Source organism: Felis catus, chromosome B4 (assembly GCF_018350175.1).
Source record: "Felis catus isolate Fca126 chromosome B4, F.catus_Fca126_mat1.0, whole genome shotgun sequence".
NCBI lineage: Eukaryota > Metazoa > Chordata > Mammalia > Carnivora > Felidae > Felis > Felis catus.
Genome location: NC_058374.1, coordinates 73115777 through 73138454, shown reverse-complemented (window position 1 = coordinate 73138454; position 22678 = coordinate 73115777). Strand labels below are relative to the sequence as shown.

The window sequence follows — 22678 nt, the reverse complement described above, 5'->3', positions numbered from 1 at the left end:
CAAGTGTGTTTACCACATCTATATACTGTTGCTTTTAATACACTTTGAAAAGCCACATGTATAAAAGATGGCTCAAAGAATTCTGGTAGTAATGTGCTCAGCTCTCAGACCAAAATGGAATGAAACCAGAAATAAAAGAAAGGTGACTGGAAAATCCCCAAATACATGATGTAACACTAAGTTATACATGGGTCAAAGAAGAAATCTCAAAAGAATTTTAAAAATATTTAAGATTAAATTTAAATAAAAATACAACTTACTAAAATCTGTTGCGGAATGCTGTGAAAGCAGTGCTTTGAGGGAAATCTATAGCATTGTTTGAATGCATATTATTAGAAAAAAAGATCTAAAATCAATAATCTAAGTTTCCACCTTAGGAAACTAGTAACAGAATAGCAAATTAAATTCAAAGTAAGCAGAAGAAAAAATTCAAGTAGAAATCAATGAAATTGAAAAGAGGAAATCAATGAAACCAAAAGCTGATTCTTTGAAAATACCACCAAATCACTGAGTCTCTAAGACATGCTATCTAAGAAAAAAAGAGTGTGTATACAAATTACTAACATTGGAAATGAAAGAGGAAAGGTACCAAGGATCCCTACAGATCCCATGAACAATAAAAGCAACAAAGAATGAATATGGATAACACTATGCCCACAAATTTGAAACTCTAGACGAAACAGACCACTTCCTTGAAAGAAATAGGCTTCCAAATGTCACACAAAGTGAAAGACTATCTGAATCTATTCAAGATTGAAATTGAATCATAATAAAAAAAAGTAACCTCCCCAAACAGAAAGTACCAGGCTCAGTAGTTCTCTGGTGAATTCTACCAAATATGTAAAGTTCCTCAAAAAAAATTTCTTAAAAATAGAAATTCATACGATCCAGTAATCCCACTACTATTTACTCAAAGAAAATGAAAAAGCTAATTTCAAAAAATACATGCACTCTTATGTTTACTGAAGCATTATTTATAACAGCCAAGATATGGGAGCACCTAAGTGTCCATCCACAGATGAATGGATAAACATGTGGTATATACACACAATAGAATACTACTCAATCATTAAAAAAAAAAAAAAAAAAAAAAAAGAATGAGATCTTGCCATTTGCAACAACATGGATGGACCTAGAGGGTATTTTGCTAAGTACAGTAAGTCAAAGAAAAGCAAATAATTTTCACTAATATGTGGAATCTATAAAACAAAAACAAAGCCTACAAACCTCTAAATTTTCTTAGTGTTTATTCATTTTTGAGAGAGAGAGAGAGACAGCATGTAAGCAGGGAAGGGGCAGAGAGAGAGAGAGAGAGAGAGAGAGAGAGAGAGAGAGAGAGACAGCGTGTAAGCAGGGGAGGGGGCAGAGAGAGAGAGAGAGAGAAACACTGAATCTGAAGCAGGCTCTAGGCTCTAAGCTGTCAGCACAGAGCCCAATATGGGGCTTGAATCCACAAAACATGAGATCATGACCTGAGCTGAAGTCAGAAGCTTAACCGACTGAGCCACCCAGGTGCCCCCAAAACTCTGTATTTTTAATTTTTTTTTCCCAACGTTTATTTATTTATTTTTGGGACAGAGAGAGACAGAGCATGAACGGGGGAGGGGCAGAGAGAGAGGGAGACACAGAATTGGAAACAGGCTCCAGGCTCTGAGCCATCAGCCCAGAGCCTGACGCAGGGCTCGAACTCATGGACCGCGAGATCGTGACCTGGCTGAAGTCGGACGCTTAACCGACTGCGCCACCCAGGCGCCCCCAAAACTCTGTATTTTTAAAGAAGTAATACATAGTTCTGCACCCAGTAATGTTAATATATTGTAGGAAAAGGAGGAATATGGGAAACAATTAGCTTAACCTGTTCAATTTACAGATGAGTAACTTGAGGACATCTTCAGGTATCCAAAACTGAAATGACTTTCTAGCTAAACAGTAGTGGCAGAATCAGCAAGATCATCGGACTGTTTGACTTTTCTCCATGGTAGCTTTCTAAACATAGGAGACTGCCAGGCATAATTCTGTATCAAGCTTCGTTCATGCTTAGAAAATTCAGATGTTTCTAGAGGTGTCAAATTCACAGAATAAAAGACTGAAATGGTGCTTGCCAGGGGCTGGGGGCAAGATCGAAATGAGGATCAATGGGCATAAAGTTTCAGTTAAGCAAGATGAATAAACTTGAGAGATACACTGTACAGCATTGTACCTATAGTCAACCATACGGTATTATACACTTAACAACTTGTTGAGAGGTCAGATCTCATGTTAAGTGTCCTTCACAAAATTAAGATAAAACTAAATAAAAATTCAGATCATGTCAGAAAACAGCTGGAGAGGAATAAGATGGCTGCTTTTTTAAGAGAGGACTTGAAAATTAAAATTATATTCTAGGTATGATTAAAGTTTTTTTAAAAACTTTTTTCTTTAGTGTTTGTTTATTTTTGAGAGGGACAGACAGAATGTGAGTAGGTCAGAGGCAGAGAGAGAGGGAGATGCAGAATCCAAAGCAGGCTCCAGGCTCTGAGCTGTCAGCACAGAGCCCGACGCGGGGCTCAAACTCACGAGCTATGAGATCGTGATCTGAGCCGAAGTCAGACGCTCAACCCACTGAGCCATCCAGGCGCCCCTATGCTTAAAGTTTTATTCCCTTCATTAAGTGAAAGCAGGCAATATTTAGCTTATCATCTGAATGTGTCATTACTCCATAAAAGCAGCTATTTCTTTTTAATTATAACTTAAAAAAAATTTTTTTTTTCTACAGAGTGATGCTGAGTGGAAGGATGGACAGTTATGTGGTAAGAAAAGCATAGTAAAAAGTCAATGGTAAAAGCTAGGTGAGGGGTGCCTGGGTGGTTCTGTCAGTGTCCAACTTTGGCTAAGGTCATGATCTCATGGTTCGTGAGTTTGAGCCCCGCATCAGGGTCTGTGCTGAAAGCTCAGAGCCTGGAGCCTGCTTTGGGTTTTTGTGCTTCCCTCCTTCTCTGCCCCTCCCCCACTTTTTGCTCTTTCTCTCTCAAAAACAAATAAACATTTTTTAAAAAAGGCTAGGTGACTGGTATATAGGTGTTCATTGCAAAATTATGCCAAGTTTACCTTATGTGTGAAAAATTTCACATTAAATGTCAGAAAAAAAAAATCAACCATCATTGAGATAACCCAAGAACGTGGTGCCTTCATTAAAATAACCCTGATCTAAGGAGTTGGGCATTTTTTCATGTTTTTTAGCTATTTTGATATTGACTTGTATGTAGTTTCCATACTGTACACAGCCCTAAAAATGGCTAAAATTAGAAAAGTTGAAAAGTATGTGGAGCAACTGTGACTCTCCTACAATGCTGGAGGGAGCATAAATTGATAAAATCTCTTTCGAACTGTTTGGCATTAATATCCTCTGAATCACCAATCATTCTTAAAAGTTCAATAGAAATATATACACATATGGCCAAAAACATGTACAGAATGTTCATAGTGGCACTATTTTTTTTTTTAATGTTTTTATTTATTTTTGAGACAGAGGCCGAGCATGAGCAGGGGAGGGGCAGAGAGAGAGGGAGACACAGAATCCGAAGCAGGCTCCAGGCTCTGAGCAGTCAGCACAGAGCCCGACATGGGGCTTGAACCCACAAACTGTGAGATCATGACCTCAGCCGAAGTCAGACACTTAACTGACTGGGCCACCCAGGCACCCCGATAGTGGCACTATTTTTAATAGCCCCAAACTGAAAACAACCAATAAGCCTACCAAAAGTAGAATGGAAAAAACAAATTTGAGTGTACTCGTGGAACAGAATCATATACTGCAAGAATATGAACAATGTACTGCTACATGTAACATGAATTTCACACAAAAAAAAGATGAGTAAAGAAGATAACACAAAAGAATATATCCCGTATGATTCTACTTACATAAAGTTAAAACCAGGTAAAATTCTATGGTTAACATCAGGATAGTGATCCCACCAAGGAAAATGGGATAAAGGCAGTAGGGACTCAAAGGGGCTCTGCAATACTGGTCCTCCTTTTTTTTTTTTTTTTAATGTTCATTCATTTATTTGGGGTGGGGGGGGGGGGAAGGGGCAGAGAGAGAGGGAGAGAGACAATCTTAAGCAGACTCTGCACTCAGCGCAAAGCCCCAGTGCAGCACTCAGTCTCATGAACTGAGATCATGACCTGAACTGAAATCAAGAGTCAGTAGCTTAACCAACTGAGCCACCCAGGCATCCCTCCTCTATTTCTGAACTTGGATGTTTGGTTATATGGGTGGTTCACTCTGTGATGGTTCATGGAGCTTTATACACTTCTGGTTTTTATATTTTAGGTATGATTTATTTAAAAAATTGATTAAACACATTTTTTTAAGTTTATTTATTCTGAGTGAGCGAGCGTGTGTATGCATGCAAGCTAGTGAGGGAAGGCCAAGAAGGGAGAGAATCTCAAGCAGATTCTGCACTGACAGCATGGCTCGAACTCACGAACCATGAGATCATGACCTGAACTGAAATCAAGAGTTGGATGCTTAAACCGAATAAGCCGACCAACCGGGTGGTCCTAAACAAATTTTTAAATGAATTATGAAATTTCTACAATTTTTTCTAGAAAAGAAATAAAGTCCTATAAAACTTTTAAAGTAACTTAAATAATTTGAAAAGATATATGCACCCCTGTTTATTGCATTATTTGCAATAGCCAAGATACAGAAGCAACCCAATTGTCCATCCATAGATGAATGGCTAACAAAGATGTAGTGTAAGTACATGCACACAGACACACACACACTGGAATATTAGTCATAAAAAGAGCGAAATCTTGCCACCTGCAACAATATGGGTGGACCTACAGGGTATTATGCTAAGTGAAATAAGTCAGAGAAAGACAAATACCATATGATTTCACTCATGTAGAATTTAAGAAACAAAACAAATGAACAAACAGAAAAGAGACAAAAAACAGACCCTTAAATACAGAGAACAAATTGGTGCTTGCTAAGTGGGGAGGTAGGTGAGGGGATGAGTGAAATAGTTAAAGGGATGAAAAGTACACTTATACTGATGACCACTGAGTAATGTACAGAATTGTTCATTGTATCATACACCTGAAACTAACACTTACATTATACTTCAATAATAAAAAACTTACAAAGTGGGATCAAATCGTTTTCCTCCTATATTGATGAACATTTTGATAAAGAAAAAAAACTTTCAAAAACTTCACCAATTACAGTATTTGTTCAATTTGATAGTTTAAAAATAGTATTTAAAAATGTATTTTTAAAATAGTATTATTTAAAAAATATTTTACTTTGTTTTTAAAGTTTATTTATTTTTGAGAGAGACAGTGTGAGTGGGGAAGGGGGGGAGAGAGAGAGAGAGAGAGAGAGAGAGAGAGAGGGACAGAGGATCTGAAGCGGGCTCCATGCCGAGAGCAGACAGCCTGAGGCAGGACTCAAACCCACAAATTGCGAGATCATGACCTGAGCTGAAGTCAGATGCTTAACTGACTGAGCCACATAGGCGCCCCAAAAGTATTCTTTATTATTATGTCACATGGATAAAACTTAGAAAGATTAAATTCAAATCACCAGGATGACTTTAAGGTAACAACTTCTTTTTTCTTTCCCTTCTTTCTTTTCTTTTCTTCCTTTCTTTCCTTCTTTCTTTCGTTAAATTATTTATTTATTTATTTTTGTAAGTAGTATCTACATCCAACATAGGGGCTCGAACCCACAACCTCAAGATCAAGAATCACATGCTCCACCAACTGAGCCAGCCAGGTGCCTTGTACCAATTTCATTTTTGATATAAATTAATATCTTCTACTTTTTGGGGTTTTAAAGAAATAAGCACTCACTAGATAAACAAAATATGCCCATTTTGTTGTATAAAATGGTATTCTTCAATTTCAAATTTCAAGGTTTTTATTTTGTTATGTTTTACAAAGGATAAACATTGTGTCACTTTAATATACTTAATAGATAAGAAAAAATAATTTGTAAGTAGCATTAGTCAACACAATTTAAGACACTCAGCAGTTTGACAGAGTTTTTTGTTCTGTCTGCCCAAAACAGTACCAAAATGATTTAAAGAAAATTTTCTGAAGAAATAAACCAGAAAAGCTTAGGACTACCGGAGGGTGAGGGATCAACTGAACAAAAATGAGGTCCCCTTGGTTCCCCTCTCCCATTCTGTTTCCAGAACACAGGATTTCACATTGACCCTCCTCCAAACTGCCCACCTCCGAAGGCAAGAAAATCAGAGATTCTTCTCTGGAGAAACAAAATCTCTCTTTAGAGACTGATATTTGAAGAGCTTCTAATAAACAAATCGGATCATTAGGAATCACCAAAAACGGCAATCACCAGTGACAAGTGGAGATCACATACTCAGAGCTTCCGATTAGCATGTTGATATTTTATTCTTCATTTAAAACATGAAGCCTGAATGCTCATTTGAGGAATTTACTTTTTTTGAGAGAGAAGAGAGAGAGAGAGAGAGAGAGAGAGCGAGCACAGGGAAGAGGGGAAGAGGGAGAGAGAGAATCCCAAGCAGACTCCACACTCAGTTCAGAGCCCAACGCAGGGCTTGGTCCCAGGACCTGAGCCTGAGCCGAAAGCAAGAGTTGGGTGCTCAACAGACTGAACCACTAATGTGTCCTTTATTTGAAGAATTTGGAGGAAACAGAAAAAAATTTAACAATCCTAGCATTGATGTCCTCAGAGAGATGAGAAGGCATTGTATTCAACATATGAACAGGGTGTTACAAAACAGCAACGCTGGCACTCAGAGCTCTTAGAAATTAAAGCAGGATAGGCTAAGTAAGAATTCAAGAGTTGATGACAAAGTCAAGGAAATTCTCAGGAAATACATTAAACAGACAAAAATGAAAGCTAAGAGAGAAAAGAAAACTAGAGGATTAATCTGTGAGGGTCTAGCATCCAAAAAACTTAAGTTCAGAAATGGGGAATAGGGTCAATGGTTGTCAGGGAATTATAAAAAGAGACATTCAAGAAAAATTCCCATCTTGAAGGACCTGAATCTCCTGATTGAAAGGATTCATTGAAATGAAATGCCCACTTCAATGATCACAACAACAAAACACCTACACTAAGACACAACTTCATAGAATTTCAGAATATCAGAAATTAAGGGGAAAAAAAAGATCTTGAACACTTCTAGGGGAGAAAACAGATCACAAACACAGGAATGGGAACCAGAAAGTTACAGACTTCTTAACAGCAAAGCTGAATGCTAGAAGACATTAGACAATGCCCTCACAGACTTTAAAAAAAAAATGGGGCGCTTGGGTAGCTCAGTCGGTTGAGCCTCCGATTTCAGTTCAGGTCATGATCTCACAGCTCGGAGTTTGAGCCCCACATAGGGCTCTGTGCTGACAGCTCGGAGCCTGGAGCCTGCTTCAAATTCTGTGTCTCTCTCTCTCTTTCTCTCTGCCCCTAACCCACTCAAATTCTGTCTCTGTCTCTCTCAAAAATAAATAAACTTAAAAAAAAAATGACTTTTCAATCTGGAATTCTAAATCTAGCCAAACTGTCATGAGTAAGAATAGACTAAAGACATTCTCAGACCTGTGGAGTTTAATATTGGAGGATATGCATTAGCACGATGAGGGAGTAAGTCAAGTAAAGGAAATAATTTGAATACAAGAGAAAGGGATTCAATATTGAAGGAATTCCTGAGAATGGCTATGTACTAGGCTTAGAAAGCAAGCTGTCTAGACTGCAGGGGAAAAATGTAAAGGTGAGAGAGGTTTAACAACTGTGTTTGGACATCTGGATAGCTTATATATGGGCTTGAGAAATAATTGTAATATATAGAGAAATCACCATTAGGTTCATAAAAAGCTAAACAAAAAGCAAGACAATCATTAACCCCAGAAATACAAAGAAAGCAAACTTTAATAACAGTAGCACTTGGATGAGCATCAAACAATCTGACAATATCTGATTTAAGATTTAACTGAAAACTGTGATATAACAATGTTATGAGCAAAGGAAAAGCAGGGGAAAGAGAGGTTTTAAGAGTATTCAATTCTTTAGAAAGAATATCAACAGTTAATGTGTAAAACAGGTAAATTATGAAATAGTAACATAAGAATATTATTTAGAAATATGGAGGCAAGTACCAGAAAAACTAGTTCAAACTGTTGAAAGATCCCTGTTGAAGGTTGGTAGGAGATAAGTAGAGGACTACTGTATTCCACTATAAGCTTTATATTACCATTTAATTTTTTAAATTAATCTTTATAGCTTTACTGATATAATTCATATACCATACAAATCACCCAGTTAAGTGTATGATTCGGTGGTTTTTTAGAATATTCACAGAATTGTCTACCATCACCATGGTTTTAGAGTATTTTCATCCTTCCAAAAAGAAACCTAATACCCATTAGCAGTCACTCCCCATTTCCCCCCAAATTCCTTTGTAGTTGTTTCAATTCCCTACTTTCTTTTGTGTATATACCCAGAACTGGAATTGCTGGATCAAATAGCAAACCTATATTTAATTTTTAGAAGAACCAAAATACTGTTTTCCACAGTGGCTGTACCATTTTATATTTCTATCAGCAATACACAGGGGTTCCAATTTCTCCACATCTATGTCAACACTTGTTTTCTTTTTTTTTTTTTTTTTAGAGAGACAGAGAGAGCGAGAGAGAGCACAGCTCAGGAGAGAGGAAGAGGGAAAGCGAGAGAATCTTAAGCAGGCTCCGTACTTAGTATGGAGCCCAAAACGGGGCTTGATTCCATGATCCCAGGATCATGACCTGAGCCGAAATCAAGAGTCAGACACTCAACCTACTGAGCCCCTAAATAATAACCATCCTAATAACTGTGAAGTGGCTCTCACTGTGGTTTTGATTTGCGCTTTTCTAACAATCAATAATGTTGAGCATCTTTCCATGTGCTTACTGGCCATTTGTTTATCTTCTCTGGTGAAATGTCTATTCAAGTCCTTTGACCATTTTTATTTTGTTATTTTATTGTATTTTTTTTTCGCTAAGTTTATTTTCAGAGAGAGAGGGAGGGAGAAAGGGTGCACATGAGTGGGGGAAGGGTGGGGGGAGAGAAAGAGAATCCCAAGTAGGGATTCTATGTGGGACTTGAACTAACAAACCCTGAGATTATGACCTGAGCTGAAATCAACAGTTGGATGCTTAACTGACTGAGCCATTTTTAAAATCAGATTGTTTTATGTTGTGGAGTTTTAGGAGTTTCTTATATATTCTAGATTTTAACTGTTTTATCATATATGTAATTTGCAATTATTTTCTGCCATTCTGTTATTCTGTTAATAATGTCCACTGGTGCATAAGTTTCTAATTTTGATAAACTTCAATTTATTTTTCATTTTGTTGCCTACATCCCTGGTGTCATATCCAACAAATTACTGCCAAATCCAATGTCATGAAGTTTCCTCAGATGTTTTAAGAGTTTTACAGTTTTAGCTCTTATTTCTAGATCTTTGATCCATTTTGAGTTAATTTCTATATGTGGTGTTAGGTAAGGGTTCAACTTTGTTCTTTTGCATGTGAATATCCAGTTTTCCCAGCTCCATCTGTCTTTTTCTCCTTGAATGGAGAACTGGCACCCTAATGCAAATCATTTGACCATATATGCCAGGACTTATGTCTGGGCACTATTCTTCCACTGATTGATTATTATGTCTCTCTTTATGCCAGTAATACATTGTTTGGATTACTGTAGCTTTGTTGTAAATTCTGAAATCAGACACTGTGGGTCCTCCAACTTTGTTCTGTTTCAAGATAGCTGTGACTATTCAGGGTTCCATGAGATCACCTATGAAGGTTAGAATGGATTTTCCTATTTCTGTAAAAAAATATCATTGGGATTTTGATAGGGATTTTACTGAACGTGCGGATCGCTGTGGGTAGTACGGACATCTTAACTATATTAAGTCTTCCAATCCATGAACACAGAATATCTTTCTATTTATGTCTGCTTTAATTTCTTTCAGCAATGTTTTCTAGTTTTCAGTGCACAAGTCTTCCACCTCCTTGGTTAACATGATTCCTAAGTATTTTATTTGACTGATATATTGTAAATGGAATTATTCTCTTTTTTCACTTCATTATTAGCATATAGAAAAGTACCATTTGATTATTAAATAAGATCCACATATTCTATTGATAAAGATATATGAATCAAAAGGAAGAGATATATATTGCAATACTCCAGAGCTCAAAATTAATCAGAATGGAGATAAACTGCATTTAAACATTTTACATTATTCCAACAACTAGATTCTGCACTTCAAATTTAAAAACGTTGACATTTCATACTGTTCAGTATACTGTACAAGACTGAAGGTATATTTCCACATATCTTCCTATCAACCTGCAATTTTCTTATTGCAGAGTTGGTTTTAGTCTAAAAAAAAATCATACCCTGTTACTTATTCCACCAAAGATGGGAAATCTCAACAGAGAATAATCTTTTGCAGCTGATTTCCTATACTCTCTTTTTCACATATATAGGTTGCCAGATTCCGTAAGTATTCTTGCTAAGCCAAAATCTACATCTGGAGATGTCTGAGTGAGGTTCTGCAGTTCAACCTGGACTGGGAGGGTGAACGGTAAGAATTTAATAGATTGTTTTAATTCTTTTGGTTCTGCTATTCTAAGATCATAGTAACTGAAGATGTCAGAAGATGTTTGGAAAGTTCAGAGTTACATAGAAAATGACACTATCAACAACAAAACAAAAACAGCAAAATGAAAACTTTGGCTCAATAATTATATTAGATCTAGCCAAAGTGGCTCTGCTATAAGCCTAAGAATGTGCAATTTGAATGAGGTAAAATGCTAAGTTGTAAAATTTACTTTTGTTTATTTTAAAGTTTATTTATTTGAAGAGAGCAGGGAAGGGGCAGAAAGAGAAAGAGAGGGAGAGAGAGAGGGAGCGAGGCAGAGAGAGAAAGAGAGAGAGGGAGGAAGGGAAAGAGAGAAAGAGGGAGGGAGGGAGGGAGAGAGAATCCCAAGGAGACTCCGTGTTGTTGGTGCAGAGCCTGACATGGGGCTCAAACCCATGAACCGTGAGATCATGACCTGAGCTGAAATCAAGAGTCAATGCTTAACCGACTGGACCACCCAGGCACCCCATATAATTTACTTTTAGAATTCGAATTATCTACACAAATTCTAGATCTCTAGAACTCCAGAAAAGAATGAATTTGCGAGACTTCTTTCCTTCCATGTGTCTATCAATCAAATACTTATCGAATTGCTATTACATTCCAAACACTACGGTAGGCACGGAGGACACAGAAATGAAAAATCAATATTCAACCCCTGCTTTCAAAGATCTTACCATCTAGGGTGGTAAAACACAATGTGTGAGGTGGACGTGAGGGATGTCAGAGGTGGGCTAGTGAGGAAGATGTCAGGAAGGGAAGAGGTAACCCCTGAGTTGAATCTTAAGGACGAATAAAAATTAGAAATTATCTACACATGTTAAGTACTGTGCCAGGTGTTCAGGCTACAAAGATTAATCAGAGAATGTCTACACATAGGTCAGTAGGTGAAAAAAGCCATAGAAAAACTATTTACAACACAAGATTAAATATTACGAGACAGGTTAAAAGAACAGAGAAGAACAAACGCTATGGGGCAGGGGAACATGGCACAGGAGGCAGCACACAAAAGCTGCTACCTGAACTGAATCATGAAGGGTTTCCAGATAATCAACAGACCACCACAGGGTAAGTATTGGAACAAAAGGTACCAAAGTGCAACGTGAAAGCGTCTAGCACGATTAGGAATCTGCACATGGCTTAGTTAGGCTGGAACTGAAATACAGGCTATGGACTACAGAGGGAGAGGGAAACACAGTAAGAAAAGGAGAAGAAACCATGTCGCAAATGAAGAAGATTCTGGTGTTCTTCATGGTTACTACCCTTCATATTTCTTTTTGTGTGAAAAACTGCTTATTTTTCTTTTCGAATGTTAAGAATTCTTCTCATTCATCTGTGAGAACACTGTATACACTAAAACATAGTAACTCTGGCATTGCAAATACTGGTTTTTAAACTTTAGTTTTAAGTGTTTTCATCTTTAATTTACTGAAGTTTGATATACTCAAATTCATTGCTTTTTCTTTTGTAATTGATACCACTGTTTTTATGTTGGGAAAATCCAGTTGGATGGTTACTGCAAGAAATATAAAAGGACCAAAGCAAGGTCAAAATGCAGGGAGTGGGGAGAACTAAGGTAGATTCAGGATATATTTAGGAGATAGGACTAATAGTATTTAAGAGGAGAGAAACTCAGAGAAAAAGTCCCTAACTAGAAGTCAGGATGCCTCAGAGGACAACTTCTCAAGAAAAGAGCCTGAGTCAGTTGAAAACACAGAAGGAATTCTAGAAAATTACAGACAAGCTTCAAGGGAGACAAAGTCCAAAAGTCATCAACACAACATTCCACATTTGCTCTCTTAGAATTATTGATTCTAGTTAACTACAGATCTATAAAATCCTGAGTTTCCTCTTGCTTAAGTTCATAAGAAAGTAAGTTTTAAACTTTGATGGCTTCATTAAAATGTCAATTACCGAACTAAATTCCATTCTAATTCTACTGGATTCAAATGACACACATTCACTTTCCAAGTGACTCCCCTCACCCAAATAAACTCCTAAGGTTTCCCTTTAGTAAGTCTACTTTTTGCTCTAAATTCTATGGCCAGAAAGATTAACTTAATAAAACAAATTAAAAGAACACCTTCTGGTTGTTTCAACGTCTACTTTTTTGGCTTTTATGTATCTATTTTTAAAGTTTATTTATTTGTTTTGAGAGAGAGAGAGAGAGAGAGAGAGAGAGAGAGATAGCGTGAGTGGGGGAGGGGCAGAGAGAGGGAGAGACAGAGAATCCCAAGTAGACTCCATACTGCCAGTGCAGAGCCAGATGTGGGGCTTGAACCCACAAACCCCAAGATCATGACCCAAGCTGAAATCAAGGGTTGGATGCTCGACTGACTGAGCCACCCAGGTGCGCCTACATTTTTGGCTTTCGAAATCATGTTGGTCTGATGTTGGCATAAGCTTTTGGACATATTCACAAAACTGATGAGAAAAACAGTGAATAAAACACAGTTATCTAGTTTTATTAACTCACATGTAGAAGTAAAATAATCTAAATTCACTTTGGCTGTAGAAAACAGATTACTCACCTGCGACCACATTCTGAATATTTACCAATATTTTTTAATATTAAGGCAGCTGTTAGTCGGATGTGTTTAGTTATTGGTCCCTCTTTTTCATCCTTAAAAAGAAAGGAAAAGAAAAGAATAAAGATCTAAATCATACAGTGCTCACACCTTTACAGATAAGGCTTTCAAGGTTTGCTTACTGTAAAATCTCGAAAGACAAGGTTTCTTGATCCTCTCCTAAGGGCCATAAGGGCAGCACTGGGATGATTCACAATGGCCTTTTGTGCTCTAGGAGTTGAGCTTGTGCCCCCTACAGCAGGCTGCCTACATTGAGGAGAGAGACAGAGATTGTTAACATGATGCTGCAGACAGACTGACAAGGATGACCAACCTGCCAACCCCCTCAGGTGGTTACTTTGAAACCAGATACCAGATAAACACACGCTCCAATGGCCCAGCGTTAACTTTGTTTACTTTGTGTCAGCCGAGGCAAAGGGGCTCTTAGTATCAGGGTGAGGTTTCCAGTCTTTTATTTTCCAATCTATCAATTTTAAAGCTAACAGATGTTCTAGTGTAGTCCATCTTTAAAGTTACTGTGCTGGTAAACAAGCAATCAAAATCAATACAACACAGTATCAGAGCTATGGAGTTCAGATTTTGAATGTAATTTGAAGATTTTAACAGAAAAGAAAATAGTCTACAATTTGAGTTGCAAGTTATTTTTGCTAAACACTACCTAAGAGTACAATGATATCACCTAAGAATGTGTTGGTACAGGTATAGGTCATCCAGGAAAAGAGAACCTTATGGTAGTAAGGAATTATGCTAAACACCACGTTTTCACACTAGTACTTTGTTTCATCATTATCTGATTATTTCAATCAATCCTTTCGATTTATTTCTACTGTCCTTTATGAAAGATAGAGAATGGAGGGACTGCAGAGATAGGTTTTATATAAAAGATTCAAATTATGCTAGATTTCCTTGGCCAAGCAGAAAAATTGCATCACTATCTGTTGCATTCTTGTGAGGCAATGGTGGAAAGAACAATGGACTCTCACATGAGGAAACCCTGTCTATTTCTGACCCTGTAACTACATGTGTGACTTTGAAAATTTCAGTTTGCCCCTCTGTGCTTCAGGTTTCATTCACATCTGTAGTATGGGTCTATTTCTGGCACTTCTACTTTTTTTTTTAATTAATTTTTTGAGAGAGAGAGAGAGAGGGCCAGTGAGAGAGAGCAAGGGAAGGGCAGAGAGAGAGGGAGAGAATCCCAAGCAGGCTCCGCACTGTCAGCACAGAGCCCGAAGTGGGGCTCAATCTCACGAACTGCAAAATCATGACCTGAGCTGAAATCAAGAGTCGGGTACTTAACCAACTGAGCCATCTAGATGCCCCTTATCTTCACATTTTTGAAAGTTAAACATATGATTTAGGTTACCGAATCTATAACTAAAGGACTCAGTTAGAAACAGAATAGGAGATAAATACTATGTAAATTTAATAAGGATCTTACAGGAATCTATAACCAACTAGAACTTGACCACATGCATTACAAGTATGTGTTCATGAAATAACAGGTAAATGAATAACCATATAGTAAGTGTGATATGTATACTCTTACATACAATCTTCACATGACACCCTGGTCTTTCCTGAGAGAAGAAGTTGTAAGAAGAAATCTCTTTGCCATTATCAAATACATATTCAACTATTTTCCCAAAGGACAAAGAACCATACATACATTTCCAGTTTACAAAGCATTTCTCAACTATCACTTGTCACTACTTCTCATGACTTGTCTACAAATTTGAATCAAAACATTACAGTTACAAATTATTAACAGAGCATGCAGTCTAGCCAATATGAAAAGTGATGTTTAGAGAATTTAAGCAATTGGGACAGGGCCCAGGGCTGGGTCACGGCAGAGCTCAACCTAGAACCTAGGTTTCTGGTCTCCTAATGCATGAGGTTGTCTTTCATTGTCACTCTGTTTTGCCTAGTTCTACTGCTTTTTCCTTTTGCATGTACAAGAGGAAGTAAACTCATGGTCCTTACTTGGTAGAAGATTTTTGACTTCCTGCTTGTCCTGGTTCATCTTGTTTTAATCCTGCAAGCAGGGCATCTTTTGAACAGTGCTTATCCTTTTTGAGAAAGAGGAAGTAAAAGGATACGCATCAAGATCTTTAATAAACCAGAGGAGTTACTGACCAAATAGTATTAGGAAGAAAGTATACCTGTAAGTGGGTAATAAAAGAAAACCTCTGTCGCTGAAAAGGCTCACAACCTTCCCAAAGACATTGCCCTGGATATACATCTTTTCCTCCATGTTCAGTTGCTGCATGGTAGAAAACCTGTGAGGGTGTCTGAAACCACCTACAAAAAATGAAATTGGTAGAAATTTTCTGACATTTGGATACATCTTTTGTAAATTAGAAAACTTGCTCTACTAATACAAAAGCCCAAGATCAATATACAGCAATACTAAACAAAATAGTATAGGCAAATCTCACATTTAGTTCATTTCAAAGACTATTTTTAAACGATTTTGAAAATTTTGCTGTTTACATTTCTAAATCAAATCATTCAACTATACTGAAGACTTTTGGTAATTTAAGTTTAATAGGCCTCATTTGCAAATCCCTACCTTCAATGAAAGTCAGCTAAGAATCTCTTTAAAGAAAGTATCACTTTAAAAACAAAACAGAGAAATTATTTTACAAACAAATACCATACTCTGTTATACCTTTAGAAACTGTTTAAGCATTTACTAGATTTCATATTACATATAATAAACTCCAGCATATTAGTTCTAACAATGTAAATGCTACAAATTTTGTTAAGTCTGCCTTTTTAGTTGAATTCACATTTTGTTTGTCCATCTCTCATTTCTCCAACATTATACTCACTCACATACCTGGGGGCTTAACCATACAAATGTCTGAGTGGGTAAGTGGCCAAGGACACAAACCTGAAGAAAGTCAGATACTATTTTCCTTTACTAATTAGAATACATGGCAATGAAAAGAGAATACTGGAATCCAGACAGCAAAGAATACATAAAAGCCTTCTATTGCTAATTAGTAACTCAAATATCTGCATAATGAATATCTTTAAAGTTTATGGCAGAGCTGTCTCAAGACTTGATTTTTTACGCATGTCATGAAAGTATGTCTATATATAAACTAGTTTTTAATGTGCAGTATTTATACAATATTTCAAATCAGTAATCCTTCAGGAGATGACAGACATTTTAAAATAAATAAATTTGAATTAAGAGTAATTAAATATTGAATTATAAAAGACAATGTCAAAAATCATCATATCATTCATATTCATTTATATGAATATGTTCCAAAAGTTTATTGTGAAGCTGTAATGGCTTAGAAAAATTAATATTGTTAAAATGTCCACACTACCCAAAGCAATCTACAAATTGAATGCAATCCTATCAAAATTCCAATGACATTTCCTGCAGAAATAGAACAATCTTAAAATTTATATGGAAACACAAAAGATTCAGAATAGCTAAAGAATCTTGAGAAAGAACAACAAAACTGGAGGCATCACACTCTCCGACTTAAAACTATATTATAAAGCTACAGTAATGAAAACAGTATGGTATTGGCATAAAAACAGACACACAGATCAATGGAACAAAATAAAGAGACCAGAAGTAAACCCATACATATATGGCTGATTAATTTATGACAAAGGAGCCAAGGATATACAATGGGGGAAAGGACTGTCTCTTCAATAAATGGTTTTCGGAAAACTGGACAGTCACATGCAAAAGAATGAAACTGAACCACTATCTTACACCACACACAAAAATTAACTCAAAATGGATCAAAGACTTGAATGTAAGACCTGAAACTATAAAACTCCTAGGAGAAAACATAGGTGGTAAGCTCTTTGATATCAGTCTTGGCAATGATTTTTTTGGATTTGATACTGACAGCAAAGGCAACAAAAAGCAAAACTTAGTAAGTGGGACTACATCAAACTAAAAGCTTCTGCACAACAAAGGAAAGGCAACTTATTTAACAGGAGAAAGTATGTGCAAATCATATATCTAATAGGGGATTAATATCTAAAACATATGAAGAACTCATGCAACTCAATAGTGAAAAATAACCCAATTAAAAACTGGTATAGGATCTTGGGGCACCTGGGTGGCTCAGTTGGCTGAGTGTCTGACTCCTGATTTCAGCTCAGGTCAATGATCCCAGGGTCATGGATTGAGCCCTGTCGGCCTCTGTGCTGAGCTTGGAGCCTACTTAAGATTCATTCTCTCTCTCCCTCTGCTCTTTCCCTGCTTGGTGGGTGCGCGCTCTCTCTCTCTCTCTCTCTCTCTCTCTCTCTCTCTCTCAAATAATAATGTAAAAAAACTGGTAGAGGATCTGAATAAATATTTTTCCAGAGAAGATAAATGGATGGCCAACAGGTACACAAAAGGGGCTCAACACCACTAATTGTTATGGAAGTGCAAATCAAAACCACAATGAGATTTCACCTCACAGGCCTGTCAGAATGTCTAGTATAAGGTAAGAAAAAAAAAATACAAAACATTGACAAGTGTTGGTGATGGTGCAAAGAAAAGGGAATGTTCATGCACTGTTGGTAGGAATGCAAAATGGTGCAGCCATTATGGAAAACAGTATGAAGGTTCCTCAACAAATTAAAAATATAATGACCATATGATCCAGTAGTCCTACTTCTGGGTATTTATCTGAAGAAAATGAAAACACTAATTACAAAAGATATACACATCCCTATATTCATTGCAGTATTATTTATAAAAGCCAAGACATGGAAGCAACCTAAGTGTCCACTGACAGATGAATGGATAAAAAAGGTGGTGGTGTACATATATGCAATGAAATATTACTCTGCCATGAAAAAGAACAAAATCTTGCCATCTGCGACAACATAGATGGACCAAGAGGGTATTAGATAAAGTGGAATAAGTCAGAGACAGCCAAATACTGGATGATCTCACTTATACATGGTATCTTAAAAAAAACCCAACTAAGCTCATAGACAAGGAGAACAGACTGGTGGTTGTCAGGGGTGGGGGATGATGGGTGGGCAAAATGGGTGAAGGGAAAAAAGATACAAACTTCTAGTTATAAAATCAGTCATGGGATATAACAAAAAAGAAGAGCTTATTGTGAAATTAAAGTTCATAAGTACATTTTCACTTTTGGAAGTTCTTTTAATTTTTAGTACTCACAATATGACTGGAGATCTAATGATTGTCACCAGGAGGCATTTCTTATTGTGTTTTTAAGATTTTACCTAAATATTATAAATTATTAATGGAAAAGTAAAGGTGTTTGTGCAAGCGCATGTGCACACACACATCCACCCAAATCCAAATGTACTGTTACTAGTCACTAGTCAAAATGATACCTGTATTTAAACTATTCTGTAGTACATTAAATTTTTACAATACACAAAATTGATGAATTTACCAGTCACCAGCAAAAGGGATAAAGTTAGTGCTTCTTGAAACCAACTTAAATTACTAACTATATAAAACTGTGTATATATACAGTTTTAAGATTACAGGGAGTTTCAAGTGTTCATCATTTTCCCTGCCCAGCACAGAGTCTATTATTTCCCTCTTATCTACTACCTTTCCCCTCAGTCTATTTTCTATTTATGCGACTACTCCAGTCATACAAACCACTCACTGATAATGGTACAAGGTGAAGTTCTAGTATAACTATGAATGGAGTTGGCTGCAGTGATCATGTAAGGGCGGAAAGGAGTTAAGTTTTCCAAATACGCTCTTAAATGGAATATCTGGATTTCTAAAGCTTAAATGTAACTTCAATGTAAAACAGATACTGAATTTTCCGAATCTTATGGATTTTTCTGGAATGGGGTAGGGGAGAAGATAAAGGTGGGATGCCACTACTGCTTACTAGCGTGTCTAGAACAATTTTCCTTACTACTACCTTTCCATCAATAACCTACCCTTGCCACCCAAAATAAAAAAAACATGTTCATTTAAAGAAGCCAGAGAAATCGAAGAGTATCCAAACAAAAATAAAAATTCCCCGTGACTTAATTACCCAGATTGCTAATATTTTGGCATATTTCCTTTAAGCTTACACCCTCCTCCATGTGTGTTTTTACATGAAGCTGGGACTGTTACTTGGAAAATTTTATGTACTGCTGTCACAGTATGGCTATATGGTGTATTTATATGAATTCAAAGAATGCCTTTCACTAAGACATTTTACTATTATCTGACACGTGCAATGTGAATGGCACTCCCCTCCCCCTGGCCCCCTGATGTGCACAACCACGTGGAAGCACTGGGCAAGCAACATTTCTGAAACGCATTCTCCTTACTGGTAATCTTCCTTTCAGGGTGGTCATGAGGCTTAAATCTGATGATCCACGTAAAGTCATTTGGCAAATATTAGGCCAACAATAAGTGAGAGCTATTATCATGATCACCTGAAGTAGTCACAGCAGTCAGTGATGGCACTAGTGACTCTTGTCTTTTCACCTTGCCCATATGACTCACCTCCTACCCTGAGACCTTGTCCACAACTATTCCAAAACTGCCAAGCCTTGCCCCATAAAGTTTAGTCCACCTCCAAGTTAATGCTCCCAACTAGTAAGTGATTGTCATCATTACTTACAACTCACTTTAATGATTTCTGCTCCTGAAAACATTCCCCACAGAAACTGCTCCAAACCTTTCACCTTTTGTTAAACACTAAACTTCAACCTGATTATTTCAGAGTTTGTCTTCCCCTGCATACTGTGAGTCTGTGAAATCAGGGATATTACCTTATTATTGTATGTCTGAAAAAAAGGGCAAATTGCCGAAATAATTTAAGTTTATTCTAGGAGAACTGCCTTAACTTCTTCTCTATATTAAATTTTCTGTCATTACTCCCACTTCCCTCTTCCCTTGGATCTTGGCCAGAAGTAGCAACTATTTCCAAGGTTAATTCCTTCACCTATATATTGGAATCTGTTATATTCCTTCATAAACTACCTCCTCTTTTGCATCTTCTATCTTTTCCTTTCTACTGAACCCTACACCTTTTTAAAAAAAAGTTTATTTATTTTGAGAGACAGCGCACGCACGTGAGTGGGGAAGGGGCAGAGAGAGACAGCTTAGTGTGGAGCCCCACGCAGGGCTCTATCTCACAACTGGAAGATCACGACCTGAGCCACTATCAAGAGTCGGACGCTTAACCAACTAGGCCATCCAGGTGCCCCATTAACCCTATACTTAAGTGTAACAATATATATGCTATTCCAACTAAAACAACAGAAACATTTTCCCTTTGACCTCATTACTTTCACAAAAGATAGGAACTCAATTTACAGTATCTGGCAAAGCAATGCTCAATTTAATTAATATTTAACACATTTATTACTGTAACTACATCTGACAATTTTTTTCTCCGTCACTGGCCATTTTTCAAAGATACATATTATTTTCAATTACATCATCAATAAAATATACAATGGCTAGTTCCCTGCTTTACATAAATAACTGCAGTTGAAGCTCAGGATTCATTTTTATTCCTTCATTTAAACCCCCTTCACCAAATTCCTTTTTCTTTTAGCTGTTTGTTTCAGCTGAACAAATTTTGCATAAGGCACTTAGTAGGTCCAAGTTTCCTGATTCCAGCTACCCTAAGCAGCAGCTTCAGGCTAAAACACTTTCAGTCAGGCTCTGTGCTGGCAGCTCAGAGCCTGGAACCTGCTTCAGATTCTGTCTGCCTCTCTCTCTCTCTCAAAAATAAATAAAACATTAAAAAACAAAAAGGCTAAAACACTTTTCACCTGAAAATAAAGCCAACCATTACTTTATTGGTGTTATTTATACAATGATTATTACTATCACATTTCCTACCATTAATCAACTTCTTAGGCATCATAAACACATAAGTAAATGAAATAAATACAGCATATTTTTTTCTACTACCTTAAAGATTTTATTATTTAAAAGCCTACAATCTTTTCAGGTTATATATATTAATTATACATAATACACATGATATTTTAATAATTTACCATATTTAAAAGAACAATTTAGAAACAAACAACAGAGCTAAGATTGTTTCCTTTGTTTTTAAAACATAAATAAAAGGGCTGAAAATAGCACTTTAGTTCAGATATTTTCATTTAAAGTTTTCTTAGTTGCTCAAGTTCTTGGCAGGCTGTTTTTAATGACCAAAAAGGATTCCATGTCCCTCTTAATAGCCCTCCGGCTGGAAAAACATTTAATTTGACTTGAAACATATGGGATATGTATATTTTTAATAGGAAAATTCTAGTTTAAAAGTAAGATGTGCATTTAAATGTTAATAAATGCACATAAATGATAGTACTATACATCAAAAAATCTACACTGCAAGAACAGTTTTTTAAAAAGTTATATTGTTAATTATAAAACAATTAACTTTTACTTCAACCTTTGACATCTGTTTTACACAGATAATACTCTATGGCCAAAGAAATACCAAAGGTATACATTATTTTATATTCAAATGAGATTTGGTAACAAGCTGCTAAAATTTGGGGAAAAAAACCCAAACCAACAATGATGCTTGGGAGACTTACCAATTTTATTATATATCCAGTTGTAAAAGTTCAAAATGGAAAAACAAAAAAAGACAACTAACTTTATTATTAAAAGAATCTAATTTATTGCCTTAATAGAGGACTAAAAATTACAAGTGCAAACTGGACAGCCCCAAGCCAGCATGGGTGTTCTTGGAAAATTTCTAAATGCTGTGGTCGCTACAGCACCCTCCACCTCTGCCACAGCCAGTCCAGATTCAAAGCCACAGGTGAGAACAACTGACTGATTGGCCTAAATGCCAAAGGTAATGCAGGAGAAAGCAAGTATTTGGCCTTTTCCTTTCTTCCTCCCTTCCTTTCTTTCTTTTCTTTTTTCTTTTTTTGGCTTTTGTAGAGAGAGAGAGGTCCTGCCTTCTAGTAGGACTCAAATTATGGGAAATATCCCAAACATAGGAAGGAAGTTCAGATGGAAGATAAGCAAAAGCAATTGTCTTTGTCCCTATCTCCTTTCCTTCTAATAATACTAAACAATAGAGGAAAGGACTTGTTTTTGCTCTTTGATCCTCTAGCACCAGCTCCTACTAACCTACTGGTCTGTGAAGCAGTCACATATTTTACATAGCAAAGCACAAAATACACTCTCAGGGATCTTGTTTAAATAAGGTCTTTCACTAAAATTTCAAGTAGCATGTGAAAATAGTATGGAAGTGGATATGCACAATTTAGGCATTTCAATAAATACGTTACATTTAATCAACCAAACATAAGCTTGGAGATAAAATAAAAAAATAAAAATGAAATAAAAATATAAACATAAAAATAATAAAAATGAATGAAAATAAAAATATGTGTGTATTTGCATGTTTTTAACAAGACAAATAAAGCATACAAATGAATTTGACAATGGATATTCCCCTGGACTCCTTGAAAGATATGGCAGTT

General features: G+C 36.5%; 1 protein-coding gene across 3 annotated transcripts in view; it reads right to left on the bottom strand.

Moving 5' to 3' along the window:
- The window catches only part of ARID2 (AT-rich interaction domain 2), a 166719-nt gene that overhangs the window by 1842 nt on the left and 142199 nt on the right, over positions 1-22678 (bottom strand). For all 3 annotated transcript variants that reach the window (XM_023256978.2, XM_023256979.2, XM_045061671.1), the window contains 4 exons: positions 15409-15547; positions 15230-15315; positions 13372-13495; positions 13193-13284 (listed from right to left, as the gene is read on the bottom strand). In XM_023256978.2, the coding sequence (XP_023112746.1) occupies positions 13193-13284; positions 13372-13495; positions 15230-15315; positions 15409-15547 (441 nt within the window). The remainder of the gene's footprint in view (positions 1-13192; positions 13285-13371; positions 13496-15229; positions 15316-15408; positions 15548-22678) is intronic.